The 18,994-nt window shown below is 38.4% G+C and overlaps 1 protein-coding gene and 1 pseudogene across 1 annotated transcript; one reads left to right on the top strand and one right to left on the bottom strand.

The window, feature by feature from the left end:
- Positions 1 to 8,582: 8,582 nt before the first annotated feature.
- LOC142525959 (uncharacterized) lies at positions 8,583 to 9,560 on the bottom strand. Its single transcript, XM_075630240.1, has one exon. The coding sequence runs from the start codon at positions 9,558 to 9,560 to the stop codon at positions 8,583 to 8,585; it is 978 nt and encodes a 325-aa protein (XP_075486355.1).
- A 4,655-nt stretch (positions 9,561 to 14,215) lies between these two features.
- LOC142525958 (uncharacterized) lies at positions 14,216 to 18,760 on the top strand (annotated as a pseudogene).
- Positions 18,761 to 18,994: the final 234 nt, after the last annotated feature.

The raw sequence follows: 18,994 nt of genomic DNA, 5'->3' as shown, positions 1-18,994 counted from the left end.
TATAGTTTTATTTAGCTTAAATATTAAACTTATTCATTTATCTTTGATTAATTGTTTTGACGGTGTTTTAATCCCAAAAAATCCCAAACTTTAATATAAAATTCTTAAATTCTAAATTTAGTCTTTTTATATTATTTTAGCCCTTATGAACCACGACTGGACCCCCGTGAGCCATTTTTTTCAATTTTTCTTAGTTAAAAACCCTAAATTGACACCTAAACTTCGACCCCGAGCCAACTTTCGATTTTCACGAGTTACCCCCGAACCATGTTGATCCAAAACTTGACCAAAATCCTACAGTACCCTACTGGACCCTAAGTTCACTTAGAATCCAAGCCAAAGCCCAAAAACGTGAGCCCCTCACTAATCCCCTAAGCTGGCCGAGAGTTTCATGATACATGGACTCTACGATTTACGTCCCAACCCCTTACCAGCGAGCCCAGCCCCTGAACCAGCCACCCGTGCACCATCCTAGGACTCTAGTGCAACACCTTAGCCCGGCCCTTGAACCACAGACCGAGCCGTGAACCCCTGGAAGCAGCGCAAATCCTGCGCAACCTCCTGGACAGATTCTTGGGTGGGAGTCCTTGCTGCCAAGGACTCCTCCCAAGCCCCTTAGGTCGAGCCCTAGCCTGGCTAGGACCCTCCCTACGACTGAACCATCCCCTGACCAAGCCAAGGCCCCAAGCCGTGACTCCCCAGCCTTCACAACAAGGAACCCGATCGCCCTTACCCCATGACAACAACTTTCGGTTTCTATTATTGGCTTGCCCCCTTTTTTCTTCGACTTTGGTGGTGTTTAGGGTGAGTGTGTGTGACTCTATATCATGTATAAACATCACCTGTGCAACACCTCTGACCATGGCAGCCCCTTTACACAATAAAGTCATGAATTTGCATCAAAACCTCAAGCTTTCCCATGTGCTCAAGCAAAAATCCGAAAAATAAAGCTAGAAACTTTATGTTATTCATGCATACTATATTTGAACAATATTATGATATGATGGATGAGAAAAGGAGATGTATGGCGTGACTTTGCATTTTATACGCACGAATTCACGTTAACGATGAAGAACGGATCGAAACCTTGGCTTGTATCCCTTTGAATCTTCGAAAACCCTTCTACCTTGAGTTGTGTATGTGTGTATCGTGTATGGGGATGGTGGAAAAAGTTTTTCAGAATATGTGGGGTGTGTGGCCGTGACTTATGTTGCAAATTGTAGGGTTTTAAGTTTTTAAATACATTAAATACACTAATTAAATTACTAACTAGGCTTTAGGCCTATTAAACCTTTAAATTAAGCCCATTAGTCTTAATTAGGATTTAATAAAATATTAACAATGTTTTTGTTTAAATAAATTTGTGAATTTATTAGCCGAATTGCCAAAAAGCTCGTATTTTAGTTGAAAAACCAACACCGATAAAATTTACGTCCCGGCGTATAAAATCACCTCAAAACCCTTTATTTTTTCAAAAATAAGAAAACCATCAACCATAGTTTAAATAATTAAAAATAATTATTTAACAAAAACATTTTACGTTTTTTCAGCCCTCGGATCCCGTTCCTCGATCGTCACTTGAATAACCTTTAAAAATACATTTTAATGCAATCATGTAGAAAAATATATTTTAAACATGCAATTATGCACCACATAATTAATTAATGCAATTAAAATATTTAATTAAAATACAAGAGAATTTAATAATTGCATGCATGTGGTTTGCGTGGACCTTTAAATTTCCGGGACGTTACAGAAATCATGACTATGATGCTTACTACATGAAAGAATTTTAAAATTACAAAACTTACAAACTTGAGGCGTGACTTTGTGAGCTTCTCGTAACGGGCAGTAGGCTTAACCCTTTACAAGAAAACAAGTCTTATACCAACTGTGACGTACCGTACTTTTAAACATACTTAAAATTTACGGAAAAATAAAAATTTTCTTAAATAAGTAATTGTCTTTCAAAATGAAAAAAAAAATAAAATGTTTGACAAAATATTTGGAATGTAACAAGCTTGAAAAAGAACTTGCTTTAAGCAACATGAAATAATTTCCTTAAAAATCAGAGTAAATGAAATAAAATGTATAAAAGTCCTTGAAAACTAAGCGGTCATCGGGTTAGTCCACCGCACAGTCCAAGCCAGCTCACTGGTCCCCACCTCTCGCCTCCTCAAACTCTTACTCACCTGCATCGATCAAGTCTAGTGAGTCTAGAGACTCAACATGTATAAACTGAGAATAAAAAATAATACGTAATAAAACCATATGCATTTTAAAATAGAGCGTACATACTTAAGCTTAAACGTACTTACATAAACATAGATGTGCCATCATATTGTAAAACCTTTCATAAACGTAATTGCATCATACATACATGAACATACATAATCATGATCATTTTGCGTAGAGATATGTTTTAAAGCAAGTGACCCATACATAAATGCGCCTGATCAGACTGGACTGGCAGGGATGTCCACTACCACATACATGAGATCCCCGGTTATGCTTTACCAGGTGGATTGGTCCCTGTTATGATTTACCACTTTCCAATCCTGATCTAAACACGGTCATACTTTACCGGGGTGAAGAGGTCCTCGGCCACGTTTACCGGCTTCCAAACCCGTTCATATTTGGTCACAAGACATTTTGTATACCTAAAAAACATAAAATTTTTCTTTTGCATGTCTAAAATACTAATGCATTATGAATGCCTGCCCAAGACAAAATTTTTTTTAAAATAATTTATTTTATTTTATTGACTTTTTTTTGCAGAATGCTTGAAGCTCATGCGACAATTTCTTACCGCTCGAGCGTGCCCGTCCAGAAGGTCTGGCACTCGAGCGGTAAGATCTCGCACCCGAACGCCACCCTGCGCGAAAATTTTTGAAAACCAACACAGTTGAGCAATCACATGAAAATGATCATAACTCACCATATCTTGTCCAAAAATTACGAATTTACTGTAAAATCAAAGATATCAAAAAGTACTACGTTTTATATGTTGAATTTTTTTCCATAAAGTCGACAAAAAATTCACAGTACTCGAAGTGACAACATACTCGGTTTTGAGATGTAAAATTTTGGTCCAAAATCGTGTCAAAACATTTTTGCTCAAATGTTTGCACAACATACATGGATTTTTCATACCATATGCATCAAAATATTTACTACGACAAGATCGATGCAAAAAGATTATACATGCCTTTGCGTCTAGACGCTTGAAGATGACGAATACCGATGTGGTAGATCGCGGGGGATGACTGGGAGACGATGCTATACGATTCTTGCTCAAAAAATCCAACGTACTCTCTTAGAATTTTTCAAGGGACGGGGTTGGCTGCTGCTAGAGCACTAGGTTTCTATCAAACAAAAAGGAAAATGCCAAGGGGTGTTTAAGGGATGTAACGTGTGTGTGTGTGTGTAAAGGTTAGGGGGTAATTAAGGGACTAAACAAGTGCTTAGGTAAATAATTAGTAATAAAAAATAATACTAATCAAGTTATTTAACCCCACTCAGGGACTTAATAAAATAATTTACAAGGTTTAAAATCTCCACTACTCAACTTAAAATTTTTGAAAAACTTAAAATCTTAAAATCACCTAATAAATTTAATTAATCTTTGAAATGCTAAAACTCAAAAAATCAGTTAAAATAATAATTTTTTTGACTTGAAATAAATACCACATTTCATAAATCTCCTAAATCGTCGTCGGTCTCTTTTCCCGATCCCGCATCGAATATTCGCCTAAAACACAAAACTTAAAAACATTTTTAACGTGCATCAAATAAACATGAAACAATTTAAAATAATTCGAATCGTAAACCATGCATCGCTAAAATTATTTTAAAATTTAAATAAATAATTTTAACCATTTAATATATGCAAGGGTTCACGTGTACTGATTTTGGGCTCTACAGACTATTTTGCTCACGGGCCTGGGGATAGGCCACTGACATGAATGCTTGCTCAATCGTCATCTCTTTGCACCAAGATGTCACTTTTCTCACCTAGAATTTTCTTCTATTATCCGAGATCAGATTCCTTTGGACCCTGTATATACATAAATTGTTTATCCATAGGAACTTAAGTATATAACTCTCTGAAGTTATAGGCAAGGCTCGGCCTCTACTGTCACGCCCTGAGATGCACGGCATGAACATCAGCAATGTTCTTGTAAATTCAATAATTTAAACACTAAGCCTAAACAACAATTTTATTCCCAATAAAATTTATTCAACAATTCATTGTCTTACAAACCAATGACAAAAAAACAAAAATCCAATGTTCAACTTATTCAAATAAATGTCAATACTAAACAAAGAATTTCAAATTTTCTTGCCAAATCATCATCCCCAAAATTCAGTCGATTCATGCTCTTCTATCTCATTCTCATCTGAAATGAAATGTAAGGGGTGAGTGATATAGTCGTCACTCAGTAATTGGAGGGAGCATATCTTCAAGTTTCTAAAAAGAAACATTATAATATTTTTCTTATCACTAGATCATATCTTTAAAACCTATTCCCGAGTAGATGTAAAACAGAAACAACCAATATCAAATATCTGGCTTAACTCCCCAGATTGGATCATAATATCTGGCTTAACTCCCCAGATTGGATCATAATATCTGGCTTAACTCCCCAGACCGGATCATATTTATCTGGCTTAACTCCCCAGATTGGATCATGAATGTCTGGCTTAACTCCCCAGACTGGATCATAAGTGTCTAGTTTTACCCTACTAGACAAGGTCACAAACAAGATCAAGACATCATAAAAAATATTTGTTGAAAACGATCGTCATGCAATACATCATACGTCCAAACTTAAAATACCATAAAGATAAATATTATAACGTATCAAGAAAATATACGTTCCACTTACTATCTTTTGCTAGTATTGAAGTTAAGGTAGACTCCAAGAGAACTTGAGAGAGAGAGAGAAAGAGTTTTTTTTGTAACGTAGTGTAGAATGAGAAAAGTGGAGGGTTATTAGTTTTATATACCTAGGACAAAGTTGGGCCAAGGTTGTAATTGGGCTCAAGGGCTTGGGCCTCACATCCCTCCCTTCTTATAAGAAGTTTCGTCCTCGAAACTTGGTTCCGAGAAATCTGCAAAGAGGTATGGGTAGAGTTGGCGCATCCTCTCCTCTAGCTCTCACGTGGCTTCTTGAGCAGTATGGTTTGACTATTGGACCTTGACATAAGGGATGGTTATTCGCCTAAGGACTGGATCTTTCATGTCTACGATTCGGATTGGGACTTCTTCATACACTAGATCTTCATTTAGGTTCCCTTCACTCACTAAGGGTTCTGCCTCCAGAATGTGGGATGAGACTGATATATATCTTCTTAATTGTGACACATGGAAAATATTGTGAACCCTTGAGATTTGGGAGTAAAGCTAATCGGTATGCAAGTGTACCGACTTTGTCTAGAATTTCAAAAGGGCCCACGTATCTTGGACTCAGCTTACCGGTTTTGTCAAATCTTGAGACTCCTCACATTGATGAAACCTTTAAGTATGATTTTTCGCCAACTTCAAAATCTAAGGGTCGTCTCTTCGTGTCGGCCCAACTTTTTTATCGATCTTGGGCTGCTTTGAGGCGTTCCTTGATTATTGAAACCTTCTCTATAGTGATTTGGATCAACTCTGGTCCCGTGACTGCTTTTTATCAAACTTCATCCCAATATAATGTGACCGACACTTTCGGCCGTACAGAGCCTCGTACGGTGCCATGCCGATGCTACTGTGGTAACTATTGTTGTAGGAGAATGCAATGAGGTGTAGGTTCTTGCTCCAGTTGACACTGAAATCTAGTGCGCAGACTCTCAGCATGTCTTCCAATGTCTGAATGGTTCTTTCAGTCTGTCCATCCGTCTGAGGATGGTAGGAAGTGCTAAGTGTCACCTTCGTGCCCATTTCTTGTTGGAAGCTCCTCCAAAATTTTGCTGCGAACCTCGGATCTCTGTCAGATGAGATGCTGACTGGGACGCCATGAAGTCTTACTATGTTGTCCATGTAGAGGGTTGCTAGCTTGTCCAGGTTGTAGTTCATGCGTACGGGTAGGAAGTGGGCAGATTTAGTCAATCTATCCACTATCACCCAAATTGCGTCATGCCCTTGATTGACCTTCGGTAGTCCCACCACAAAGTCCATGGATATATGTTCCCACTTCCATTCTGGAATTATCAAGGGTTGTTAGAAGTCCTCCTGGTCGCTGATGTTCCGCTTTAACCTGTTGACATACCAAACACCGCGCAACAAATTCTGCCACATCTTTCTTCATACCATTCCACCAAAAATTTTGTTTCAAGTCTTTATACATCTTAGTACTACCAGGATGTACCGAAAATTTCGATTTGTGTGCCTTTGACATCACTTCTCGTCGAAGGTCCTCTGTTTCTGGTACGCATATCCTTCCTTTCATCCATAATGTTCCCTCGTCATCAATGTAGAAATCCGGGGCCTTCCCTTCTTTCACTTGCTCTCTCAGCTTGGTCAAATTCAGGGTCGTTTCCTTGATTCACCTTGATGGTTTCCTTCAAACAGGGATGTGCCGTTAGTGATGCTAGAATCTCTTTACTTACATTTTTTCTACACAAAGCGTCTGCTACTTTGTTTGCCTTTCCCGGGTGATAGTTGATTTTCATGTCATAATCTTTTAGAAGTTCCATCCACCTCCTTTGTCTCATGTTGAGCTCTTTCTGAGTGAACAAGTACTTTAGGCTTTGATGGTCGGTGAAAAATTCACACTTTGATCCGTAAAGATAGTGCTCCAAATTTTAAGCGCGAAGACCACCGCTGCCAATTCCAGATCATGAGTAGGGTAATTCTGCTCATATGTTTTTAATTGCCTTGAGGCGTACGCGATCACCCTTCCGTTTTGCATGAGCACACATCCGAGTCCTTGCTTGGATGCATCACTGTAAACTGTGAATATTTCATCTCTAGAGGGTAGCACCAAGACTGGGGCTGACGCTAGCTTTTGTTTCAGCGTCTCAAAGCTCTCTTCACACGTTTCATTCCATTCGAATTTGGAATTCTTCTGTGTGAGTTTAGTAAGAGGTACGGCTATAGAAGAAAATCCCTCAACAAATTTTCGATAATAGCCTGCCAAGCCCAAGAAGCTCCGAATTTCGGTCCCTGTCGTTGGCCTTGGCCATTCTAAAATTGCCTCTACCTTCTTTGGGTCTACACTCACGCCGCCTTCGGAAACAATGTGACCCAAGAAGGAAACACTTTTCAGCCAAAATTCACATTTCTTAAATTTAGCATATAGTTCTTTTTCCCTCAAGGTTTGCAGTATGATTCGAAGGTGTGTCTCGTGTTCTTGCTCACTAGCAGAGTCAACTAGAATGTCATCAATAAATACAACAACAAATTTATCTAGAAAAGGTCTGCACACTCGGTTCATAAGGTCCATGAAAGCCGCTGGGGCATTTGTTAACCCAAATGGCATCACCAAGAATTCGTAATATCCATATCTAGTCCGAAATGCAGTTTTCGGAATATCTTCTGCCTTTATTTTCAGCTGGTGGTATCCTGACCTCAAATCTAGTTTCGAGAATATGTTAGCTCCCTTCAATTGGTCGAACAAGTCATCTATTCTAGGCGGTGGGTACTTGTTCTTAATGGTAATTTTGTTAAATTCCCGATAGTCTATGCACAATCTCATGCTGGTAATTTTACTCAATTCCCGATATTCTATGCACAATCTCATGCTGCCATCTTTCTTTTTCACAAACAAGACTGGAGCCCCCCAAGGTAATGAACTAGGTTGGATATGTTTCTTGTCAACCAATTCCTGAAGTTGTTCCTTGAGCTCCTTCATTTCTGCTGGAGCCATGCGGTAAGGTGCCTTGGATATTGGGGGGGCCTCGGGAACAAGGTTTATCTCAAATTCAATCTCTCGATCTTGTGTTAGAGCTGGCAATTCTTCAGGAAAAACGTCACGGAATTCTCGTACTATTGGGATGTCTTCGAGTTTTACCACTTCATTTTCTTTAACTTCATTGATGAAGGCCAGAAAAGCTTCATTCCCCTCCTTTATAATCTTCCATGCCCGAGAGGCGGAGATATTGACTTTCTCCTTAGATTTTCGTTCTCGTATGCTTCCTTGATACTTAACTTCTGCATGATCTGGCCGTTTAAGTGTCACACTCTTACCATTACAGTCCACAATGGCGTTGTTCTTTGATAGCCAATCCATCCCTAATATAGCGTCAAAGCCCGACATGTTGAGTTGTGTAAGGTTGGCGCTGAGTTTTCATCCTTTCAAGTCAATCTCGCATTCTCGATAAATGGTGTAGGATACCAAGGTATCCCCTCCGGGAGTTGCAACTTTGTATGGTTCAGTCAGTAACTCACTTTTCATTCTTAACTTTCTAGCAAATCGCTTTGATATGAAGGAAAGAGTAACTCCACAATCAAATAGTACATAGGCAGGTAAGTGGCTAATAAGAATGATACATGCCACCACGTCATTTGAAGCATCAGCCTCCTCCTCTGTCATTGCAAACACTCGTGCGTTGGTTCCCACCTTGTTCTCCTTATTGCTAGTATTTGCTGGGGTACTTTATTTATCTTCTGGCTTTGGGAATTGGTTCATGCGATGCCCAAATTGTCCGCACCGAAAACACGCCCCCACAGTGTAGCGGCATTCACCAACATGCTTTCTCTTGCACTTTGGGCAGGCTTTGGCTTCTTTCTTGTACTGCGGTGGTGCTTGCCCTTGGTACTGGCCATTTGAGGCTAGCTTCTTGAACTTTTGGCTTTGGTTGAAGTTGGACGAAGGCCTCTTGAGCTTATTTTGTTCCTCTCGTCTCTTGATGTCAGCCTCTGCTCGGATAGCGGCTCCCATCATGTCTTCAAAATTGTTCGGCTCATAAACGGCTAGTGCAGACTGAATTCGGCTTGATAAGCCTTTTGTGAAGCGGTGTACTTTCAGTGTCTCGTCAACCATAATTGTAGGTGAATAGGTTCCCAAGGAGTGGAACTTGGAATCATAGTCTATAACCGTCATTTTTGGCGTCTGTTTCAAGTTTTCGAACTCAGACATCTTTTGCAATTTCACCGCAGTTGGGAAGTTGTGTTTCAGAAAGGCTCCACGGAACCTTTGCCAAGTTATGAGTCCCGTCTGCCCCATCGGGGGTGAAACTCCTTCCCACCACTTGGTTGCTTCACCGACAAGGAAGGGAATTGATACTTCAACTCTTATGTCCTGAGGAACTTCCATTAGCCGCAGATTAGTCTCCATTTCCTTTAGCAATTTCTGTGCTGTTTCTGGGTCGGGACTCTCTTCAAAGGTGGGGACTCGCGCCTTCATAAGCGCTTCATAATGGTACTTGGTCCCTTGAGGTTGTGGAGGTGGATTCATCACAGGAGGGTTCCCCAAGCCGTGCAAGGTCGTTGCCACTACCTTTGATATCACCATGAGGTCTTCACGGCTGAGGCCTCCAGGGCGTTGATTGGGTTGGTCATTACCCTCACCATCGGGGTCACGCGTGTTGGCATAACGAGGGTTGCGGTTGGCGCGGGGTGGTCTGCCTGCCATCTCCTGCCAAGAGTGTAGCTAACTAAGATGGTTTGTTGTAATAACAAGTAACATGGAAGAAGGTGTAAATGGAAGAGAGAGCAAGTACTAGCAAATCAGTAGCTCATTTATTTGAAGATAAACAGATGAAGTTTTTAAAAAAGAAATAATAAGCATAATAATCATACTAAAATCAATATTTTAACCTCACCGATCCTAGAATATTAATAATAAACCACCAATCCTAATAGGATCCCTAGAATTCTATATTATTAACATTAACACTAAGTTGTTAGCACTAGTTCGTATCATTCTTTTTTCTTGGGTCTTCCTTGGATTCTTCCTCGTTGCCCACCTCAGCAGGAGATTCGTAGTGTGGGTCTTCTTCTTCTTCCTCTTCCTCCGGGTTGGTTGGTTGCCGTTGTGACACTTGTTCTACCAGCTGGTGTTGTAGGTCTGTCCTTTGATAGCGATCAAACCTGTCTTTTATCACAGTGGTCTGTCTTCTCTCTTCCTCACATCTAACAACTAGCTCTTGGTTAGTAGTCCGAACTTCCTGAATCGTCCTCTTGGCCTCGGCTAAGTAATACGCATAGCGCTCCACATCCTGTCGGTGGTGCTCGACCTCATCCTTGAGGTCTCTTAGCTCCTGTCGAGTTTGTTCCAAGGTTCCTCGAAGTGCGCGATTCTCTCTTGTCTTGGTTCGTAGTGCGTGTTCGAGGGTGAGGATGAGAGACTGAGAACAAATAATCGGCATATCCTAAATTAGTGTCAAACAAGTTACGTTAGAGTACAAGATCGTAAATAGAGTTAGTAATGTATAGGGATTTGCAGTTTCTTATTTATTTTAAATTATTATTGTTATTATTTTTTTACTGATTAATTATTACTATTAATATTATTATTTTTTAATAAATTAATTAACTACATTACAATTAATCAATTATTGAATAATTAATTAATTATTAGTTATTCCCTTTTGTCAAATAATTAATTAACGTATACGTATTTTATTTTTATTTATTTATTTAATTTTTTTTATATTCTTAATCGATTAAATAATTAAATAATTTCTTTCTAATTATTTTTAATTAATCCTTCTTCCCATAGTTTAATGGTTTTCAATCTAGTTCAAACAATCTCCAAAATTTGATTAGATTTGATTTCTGGACATCCATTTTAATTTATATTTATCTTTTAGTTATATATAATTATATATTTCTCTCATAAATCGGCCATGATTAATCCAACCTTGAAATTTGAATAATGATAACACTTTATCTTCAAAGATTTGATTTAATTTTAAATTTAAATTACTCTTGATAAATTGGATGGATTCGGTGAGATTTGGTGAAAATTCGATTCTATCCTAAACTATTAAAATATCATATCTTACCTAACAGTTAAAAATCTTATCCTACCATCAAAATTGAAATTCGTGATTTACTATATTTATTTTCATTATTATTATCATAATTTTTTTTCGTTATCGTCAAATCTTTAATGATTTTTATTGGGATATTCTTATCTAAATAGTAAATCTTTTGCCACTGCTCTTCTTTATTCCCTTCGTTTATTCCCTTCGAATTACGGCAATTTGATATCCAGCCAGAAGTTTAATAATTGAGTTTGTGATTTTAAATTCCTGGATAATGACAAGGTTATATTTAAGACTAAAAGAAAATAAGAGATTATTATCCTAACTCCCCAAAGATATCTACCTAATGCCACGAGTACCTTTCTCCAGCTTCTCAACTGAATTTGATACAATAAAGGGACATGTCAGACTCCCTAAATTCCAAAGATATTAACCACCGAATCCTAGACTATGTTATCCTATCACCATCTAATCAAATTTTGATTTTTTTTCTTATCCTTACTAGTTACAAATTTAAATTAATAAAATTTAAATCCTGATCTTAGTTTGAATTATTGAATCAAAATTCAATCTTCTTAAGGTAACTTAAATTTCCCATCAAGATCATGAACCTTGCGCTCTGATACCACTAAAATGTCACGCCCCGAGATGCACGGCATGAACATCGGCAATGTTCTTGAAAATTCAATAATTAAATAAACCAAGAACACTAAGCCTAAAAAACAATTTTATTCCCAATAAAATTTATTCAACAATTCATTATCTTACAAACCAATGACAAAAAAAAAAACAAATCCAATGTTCAACTTATTCAAATAAATGTCAATACTAAACAAAGAATTTCAAATTTTCTAGCCAAATCACCATCCCCAAAATTCAGCCGATTCCTGCTCTTCTATCTCATTCTCATCTGAAATGAAATGTAAGGGGTGAGTGATATGGTCGTCACTCAGTAATTGGAGGGAGCATATCTTCAAGTTTTTTAAAAAAACATTATAATATTTTTCTTATCACTAGATCATTGATAAGTGCAATTTATTGTACTTTTATTACTTGTTTTTAACTTGAAATTTTGTTATTCTTGAGCAGGTTTTATGTGATTTGTTGTTGTTTGGAAGCTTAGAATAGAATTTTGAGTAGCAAATTGTTGAATTGGAGTAGTGCAAAAGATAAAATGGCCGAAGTATGACCGCACCCGCGGTATCATACGGACCGCACCCGCGGTCCCTGAAGATAGAAATAAAAAATTCTGCCGAAGCATGACCGCACCCGCGGTCCTTCTAACACCGCACCCGCGGTCACTGAATTTCGAGACTGAAAGTTTCTCCGAAATAACACCGCACCCGCGGTCCTTCTTTCACCGCACCCGCGGTTCTTCGCAAAACAGAGTTCGAAAAATCTGTAACTTTGTGGACTTCGAATAAAAGAAGAGGAAAATGGTGTGCTGCGTGGGGAAGTTTGTCTGGACTATAAAAGGCTTCTATTATTCACCATCTAGGGTATTGGGGAGCAAAGGAAAGGAGAGGAGGCTACAAAGAAAGGATTGAAGCTCAAGTTCATCATCCTCGGAAATCTATTGCACATTTCTGGACAGAAATTTCATTGCACTCCAAATCTCTTGTTCTAAGTTCTTCTTTCTTTATTTTTATTTGATATGTCTTGTTTAAGATTCATGTGTTGTTGTGTTATTTTTATTATGAACTAATTCTTATTTCTAGAGGAATGATGGAACAAAACTAGACACCATGTGTTGGGATTTATGAATTATGCTATATTAGTTTTCCTTATTGTTCATTTGTATTTTTCCAATCTTAATGCTTTCATTTTATTGGCCATATCTTGAATGATTCTTATGTTTATAATTTATCACTTGGAAAAGGAAATTTATAAACAAGAAAGGGAAAAATACATCGATGATATTTATATAGTTCGGGAGGACATATATTGCTATTGAAGCCATTAAAAGAAGTTGTTGCTTATTGTGTTATTTAATTATAGATCGTTGACGGGGACGTTACAATCCTCTGTTTGATAATTAGTATCTACTTAGCACTCGGGAGAGGGAGTAGATAATTTAGAATTCTTGGTTAATGTATAATAAGGACATTTATAATATAGTTACACAAAATAACACATGGTGGATAGTTGCGTGAAATCGGACCTCTAGATCTTTTATTTCATAGTTATTTGTTATAAAATGTTTGGTGTTATAATATAATTAAATTTATTTTCAATTTAGTTATTGGTGCAAACAAATCTGTCAATTGATTTTTCTAATTAAAATTGAGACTATTTTAATTGTAAGCATTAATATACATTTAAATACGTACTCCTCGTGGGATCGACACTTGTACTCGAAAATACATTTTATTACAACTTGACGTTGTGCACTTGCAAGCAATTAAGAAATCACGCGACAAGTTTTTGGCGCCGTTGCCGGGGAGTGTCTATTTTAAATTTATATTAGTATTGTTACCAATTAGTCTTTATTTTAATTAAGAGCTGTTTTTATTGTAATACATTAAACATTGATTTGTTTCTTATCTTTGTTTGACAGTGCATGCGAAGATCGCAAAATCTTGACTTGCTAATCTTTGATCCTGAGATCGAAAGAACCGTAAGAAGATTAAGAAAGGCAAGAAGAGAAGAGATTCGAGCAATGGCTGAAAACAGAGATAATGAAAATCCACCCCCTGCAATACCCATCAGAGATCATTTTAGGCCGGTACTAAATGCTCATTACTTGGGCATAGCACGAGGGACTATTAATGCAAACAACTTTGAGCTTAAGCCCGCATTGATAAACATGGTTCAACAGAATCAGTTTGGGGGAGCCGCTACTGCAGATCCTCATCTACATCTCAAAACATTCCTTGAAATTACTGACACGGTAAAAATAAATGGTGTTTCTGATGATATAATTCGATTGCGTTTGTTTCCTTTTTCTCTTAGGGATCAAGCAAGAGGATGGCTTCAATCGCTTCCTTTAGGGAGTATCACTACATGGCAGGAGTTAGCAACCAAGTTCCTTGCTAAATATTTTCCACCTGTGAAGTCTGCACAGTTGAAGATAGAGATAAGTACTTTTAGGCAGACTGACTTTGAGCAATTATATGAGGCATGGGAACGGTATAAGGAGTTGTTGAGGAGGTGTCCAAACCATGGTTTTGAAGATTGGGTACAGATTGAATTGTTTTATAATGGTTTGAATGGACAAACAAGAGGCACTGTGGATGCAGCAGCTGGTGGAACGATATTTGCCAAATCACCTGATCAAGCATATGATTTGCTTGAACAGATGACCATTAACAGTTATCAGTGGCCATCTGAAAAGTCAGGAGTAAAGAAGGCAGCTGGTATTTATGCCCTGGATCCTATCACTTCACTAACCGCCCAAGTTTCTGCATTGACCACACAACTAGCAGCCATGAATAAAGTGAGCATACCTGACACTGAAGGTCCTTCCGTGGTTGCTGAAGAAACTCATTCTCTTGAAGAAGCCCAATATATCAACAACAGAAACTTTGGTGGATTTGGAGGATATCGAGGTAACCCTCCTCCTAATACTTATCATCCAGGTTTGAGAAATCATGAAAATTTTTCTTATGCAAACAATAAGAATGTGTTGAATCCTCCTCCGGGGTTCAATACATCAAAAGGGGAGGGAAAGCCTTCGTTTGAGGATTTGGTAGGTACATTTGTGGCTGAATCTGGAAAGAGGATGGCTAGAACTGAGTCTCGGCTTGATAGCATGGAGACTCACATAGGAAACATGGGTGCTACGATGAAATATTTGGAGACACAAATTGAACAGTTGGCTAATGCTTTGAGAGATCAGAACAGGGGTCAATTTCCGAGTAATAAGGAAGTTAATCCAAAAGAGCAGTGCAAGGCAGTCACTTTGAGGAGCGGAAAAGAATTGGAGGTTCAAAGTCCCAAGGAGATGGTGGAAAATGAGAAGTCAGTGGAAGATGTTGAGTTTGAGGTTATAACAGAGAATAAGGTTGAGGACTCTAAGACAAAAGTTGTACAACCTCCTGCATTTAAGCCTGCCATTCCGTACCCTCAGAGGTTCAAAAAGAAGAGTTTAGATGATCAATTTGCAAAATTCCTTGAGATTTTTAAGAAGATACACATCAATATACCATTTGCTGATGCATTGGAGCAAATGCCCAACTATGCCAAGTTCATTAAAGATGTGATGTCTAAAAAGAGGAAGCTGCAAGAGTTTGAGACAGTGAAGCTTACTGAGGAGTGCAGTGCCATCCTACAAAAGAAATTACCACAAAAATTGAAAGATCCAGGGAGTTTTACTATTCCTTGCTTTATTGGTGGTTCTCATTGTAGTAAAGCTTTATGTGATTTAGGAGCAAGTATTAATTTGATGCCATTTTCTATTTTCAGGAAATTGGAGCTTGGAGAAGTTAAACCAACCACTATCACCCTACAGCTTGCAGACAGAAGTCTTACATATCCAAGAGGGATCGTCGAGGATGTATTGGTAAAAGTGGATAAGTTTATTTTTCCTGCAGACTTTGTGATTCTAGATATGGAAGAAGATAATGATGCTCCATTAATCTTTGGGAGACCGTTCCTTGCAACTGGAAGGGCATTGATAGATGTGCATAAGGGTGAACTCACCTTGAGAGTTGGTGGAGAAGAAGTCATTTTTAATATTTATCATGCCATGAGGGGATCAAATGAGGTAAGTACTTGTAAAAGCATTGATGTTATAGACTCATGTGTATCCTTTGACTGTGCAGGAACTAGGGACCCTTTGGAGAGTTGCTTGGTTGGAGCTGCTGAAGCTGTTAGTGAAGACGACTGGGAAGTGAAAGAGCAACTGGTGGCTCTTGAAGTATTGCATAAAGAAAAGAAAACGGATGTGTTGATTGAGGAGTTGAACGTCAAAGAGAAAATAGAGGTAATATCACCCTCTCCTGATCTGAAGGAATTGCCAAGCCACCTATGTTATGCATTCTTAGGAGAGAAGTCGACATATCGGGTAATCATATCTTCTTCCCTTACTATTGATGAAAAAGATAAATTATTGAGAGTATTGAGGGAATATAAAACTGCATTGGGATGGTTGATTTCTGATATTAGGGGAATTAGCCCCACTATATGCATGCATAAAATTTTAATGGAGGAGTCGTATACTCCTTATGTGGATCATCAGAGGAGATTAAATCCGGCAATGAAAGAAGTTGTGAAAAATGAGGTGCTTAAATTGCTGAATGCTGGTGTGATATATGCTATTTCTGATAGTAATTGGGTGTCTCATGTACAAGTTGTACCGAAAAAGGGTGGAATAACTGTGGTTAAAAATGAACATGATGAATTAATATCTACTCGTACTGTAACTGGTTGGCGAGTTTGTATGGATTATAGAAAATTAAACAATGCCACCCGAAAAGATCATTTTCCATTGCCTTTTATTGATCAAATGCTAGATAGACTTGCTGGTTATTGTCATTATTGCTTCTTAGACGGTTATTCAGGTTATAACCAGATAGCTATAGCACCAGAGGATCAGGAGAAGACTACTTTTACGTGTCCCTATGGTACGTTCGCTTTTAGGAGAATGCCTTTTGGGCTATGCAATGCACCGACCACTTTTCAGAGGTGTATGATGGCTATATTTGCAGACATGGTGGAGGAAATCATGGAAGTCTTCATGGATGACTTCTCGGTATTTGGCTCTTCATTTGATCATTGTTTACATAACTTATCTCTTGTGTTGCAGAGATGCCAAGAAAAGAACCTAGTTCTTAATTGAGAAAAATGTCACTTTATGGTCCAAGAGGGCATTGTCCTGGGACATAAAGTATCATCTAAGGGATTAGAGGTGGATAGAGCCAAGGTGGTTGCAATTGAAAAACTTCCTCCACCAAAGAACATCAAAGGAATAAGGAGCTTTCTAGGACATGCGGGGTTTTATCGGAGATTCATTAAAGATTTTTCTAAGATCACTAAACCTTTATGTAATTTGCTTGAAAAAGATTCCACATTCATATTTGATGATGATTGTTTGCAGGCTTTTGAGAAAATCAAGAGGGCATTGGTGACAGCACCAATCATGATAGTGCCGGACTGGAAGGAGCCCTTTGAGCTGATGTGTGACGCAAGTGATTATGCCGTTGGTGCAGTATTGGGCCAAAGAAGAGAAAGAATGTTTAGGGCAATCTATTATGCAAGCCGTACTATGGATGCTGCACAGCAAAATTACACCACAACTGAAAAGGAGATGCTTGCTGTAGTATTTGCCTTCGACAAATTCAGGCCATGTCTGATCGGCACAAAAGTAATTGTTTTTACTGACCATGCAGCCATTCGGGCAGCCATTCGCTACCTATTTGCCAAGAAGGATGCGAAACCACGCTTGATAAGGTGGATACTGCTATTACAAGAATTTGACTTCGAGGTTAAAGATAAGAAGGGAAGTGAGAATCAAGTGGCTGACCACTTGTCAAGACTTGAGCTAGAGGATAGGAAAGAAGAAGGAGCAATACAGGAAACATTTCCGGATGAAAAACTTTTTGAGGTAAGTTCAATACTCCCTTGGTTTGCTGACATTGCGAATTTTTTGTCTTGTGGTATTCTTTCTCCAGATCTGAACCACCATCAGAAAAAGAAGTTCTTTCATGATATCAAAATTTTCTTCTGGGATGATCCTTATGTGTATAAGAGATGTGCTGACCAAGTGATTAGGAGATGTGTTGACGGCGTTGAAGCACACCAAATTCTTGAGCTATGTCATTCATCTGCATATGGTGGACATTTTGGAGCGACACGAACTGCAGCTAAGGTATTGCAATCAGGTTTTTTCTGGCCTACTTTGTTTAAGGATAGCTATACCTTAGTGAAATCATGTGATAGGTGCCAAAGGTTAGGAAACATTTCTAGGCGTCACGAATTGCCACTGACAAATATTTTGGAAGTGGAACTTTTTGATGTATGGGGCATAGATTTCATGGGACCCTTTCCCCCTTCTTTTGGTCAATCTTATATTTTATTAGCTGTTGATTATGTGTCGAAATGGGTGGAAGCAATTGCCACCAATACTAATGACGCTCGTGTTGTAGTTAAGTTTGTCCACAAGAACATCTTCACCAGGTTTGGAACACCGAGAGCCATCATAAGTGATGAAGGTACGCATTTTTGCAATAAAATTTTCAACTCACTGTTGGCTAAATACAATGTGAAGCACAAAGTGGAACTAGCATATCATCCTCAGTCGAATGGACAAGCTGAAATATCTAATCGTGAAATCAAGCAAATTCTGGAAAAGACTGTCAACACCAATCGGAGAGATTGGGCTATGAAGTTGGATGATGCGTTATGGGCTTATCGGACTGCATTCAAGACGCCTATTGGGATGTCTCCCTATAGGCTAGTGTTTGGGAAAGCATGTCATCTGCCGTTGGAGTTGGAGCATAGAGCATTTTGGGCTGTGAAGAAATTAAATTTTGATTTGAAAGCTTCTGGTGACATTAGGAAACTGCAGTTGAGCAAGATGGATGAGTTCCGCAATGATGCATATGAAAATGCCGAGATTTACAAAGAGCAGACCAAGAAGTGGCACGATAAACTCATTGTACGAAGGGAGCTCAAACCAGGACAACAAGTACTCTTGTTCAACTCCCGTCTGAAGTTGTTTCCTGGTAAGTTGAAATCACGTTGGTCAGGTCCATTTATGGTGGAGACAGTGTACCCTCATGGGGCGATTGAGCTAAAATGCAGTGATGGGAGGACCTTCAAGGTAAACGGGCAGCGAGTTAAGCCATATTATGGAACTGAAGTAAGGAAACTTGACAACATTCCTTTGGGCGGATCGACTTGATGTAAACTTATGGTAGTCGGGCTGAAGACGTTAAACCAAGCGCTTATTGGGAGGCAACACAAATTTTCGTTTCTCTTTTGCATTTTGTTTTCGGTTTTGCTTTTATTCTAGTATTTTTATTTTTAGGTTGTTTATATTTTTTTTTTAAATATAGTGTGTGCTTATATCTTCCCAAAACTAATGAATTCCACTTGTTTTATTTTCAGGCATAAAAAATGAAGAAGAAAAAATTTT

This window comes from Primulina tabacum, chromosome 15, assembly GCF_025594145.1.
Source record: "Primulina tabacum isolate GXHZ01 chromosome 15, ASM2559414v2, whole genome shotgun sequence".
NCBI lineage: Eukaryota > Viridiplantae > Streptophyta > Magnoliopsida > Lamiales > Gesneriaceae > Primulina > Primulina tabacum.
This window is presented reverse-complemented; position numbering and strand designations above follow the sequence as displayed.

Excerpts from the sequence above, each read along its gene's own strand:
- LOC142525959 (XM_075630240.1), bottom strand. The coding sequence starts at position 9,560 with ATGGCAGGCAGACCACCCCGCGCCAACCGCAACCCTCGTTATGCCAAC.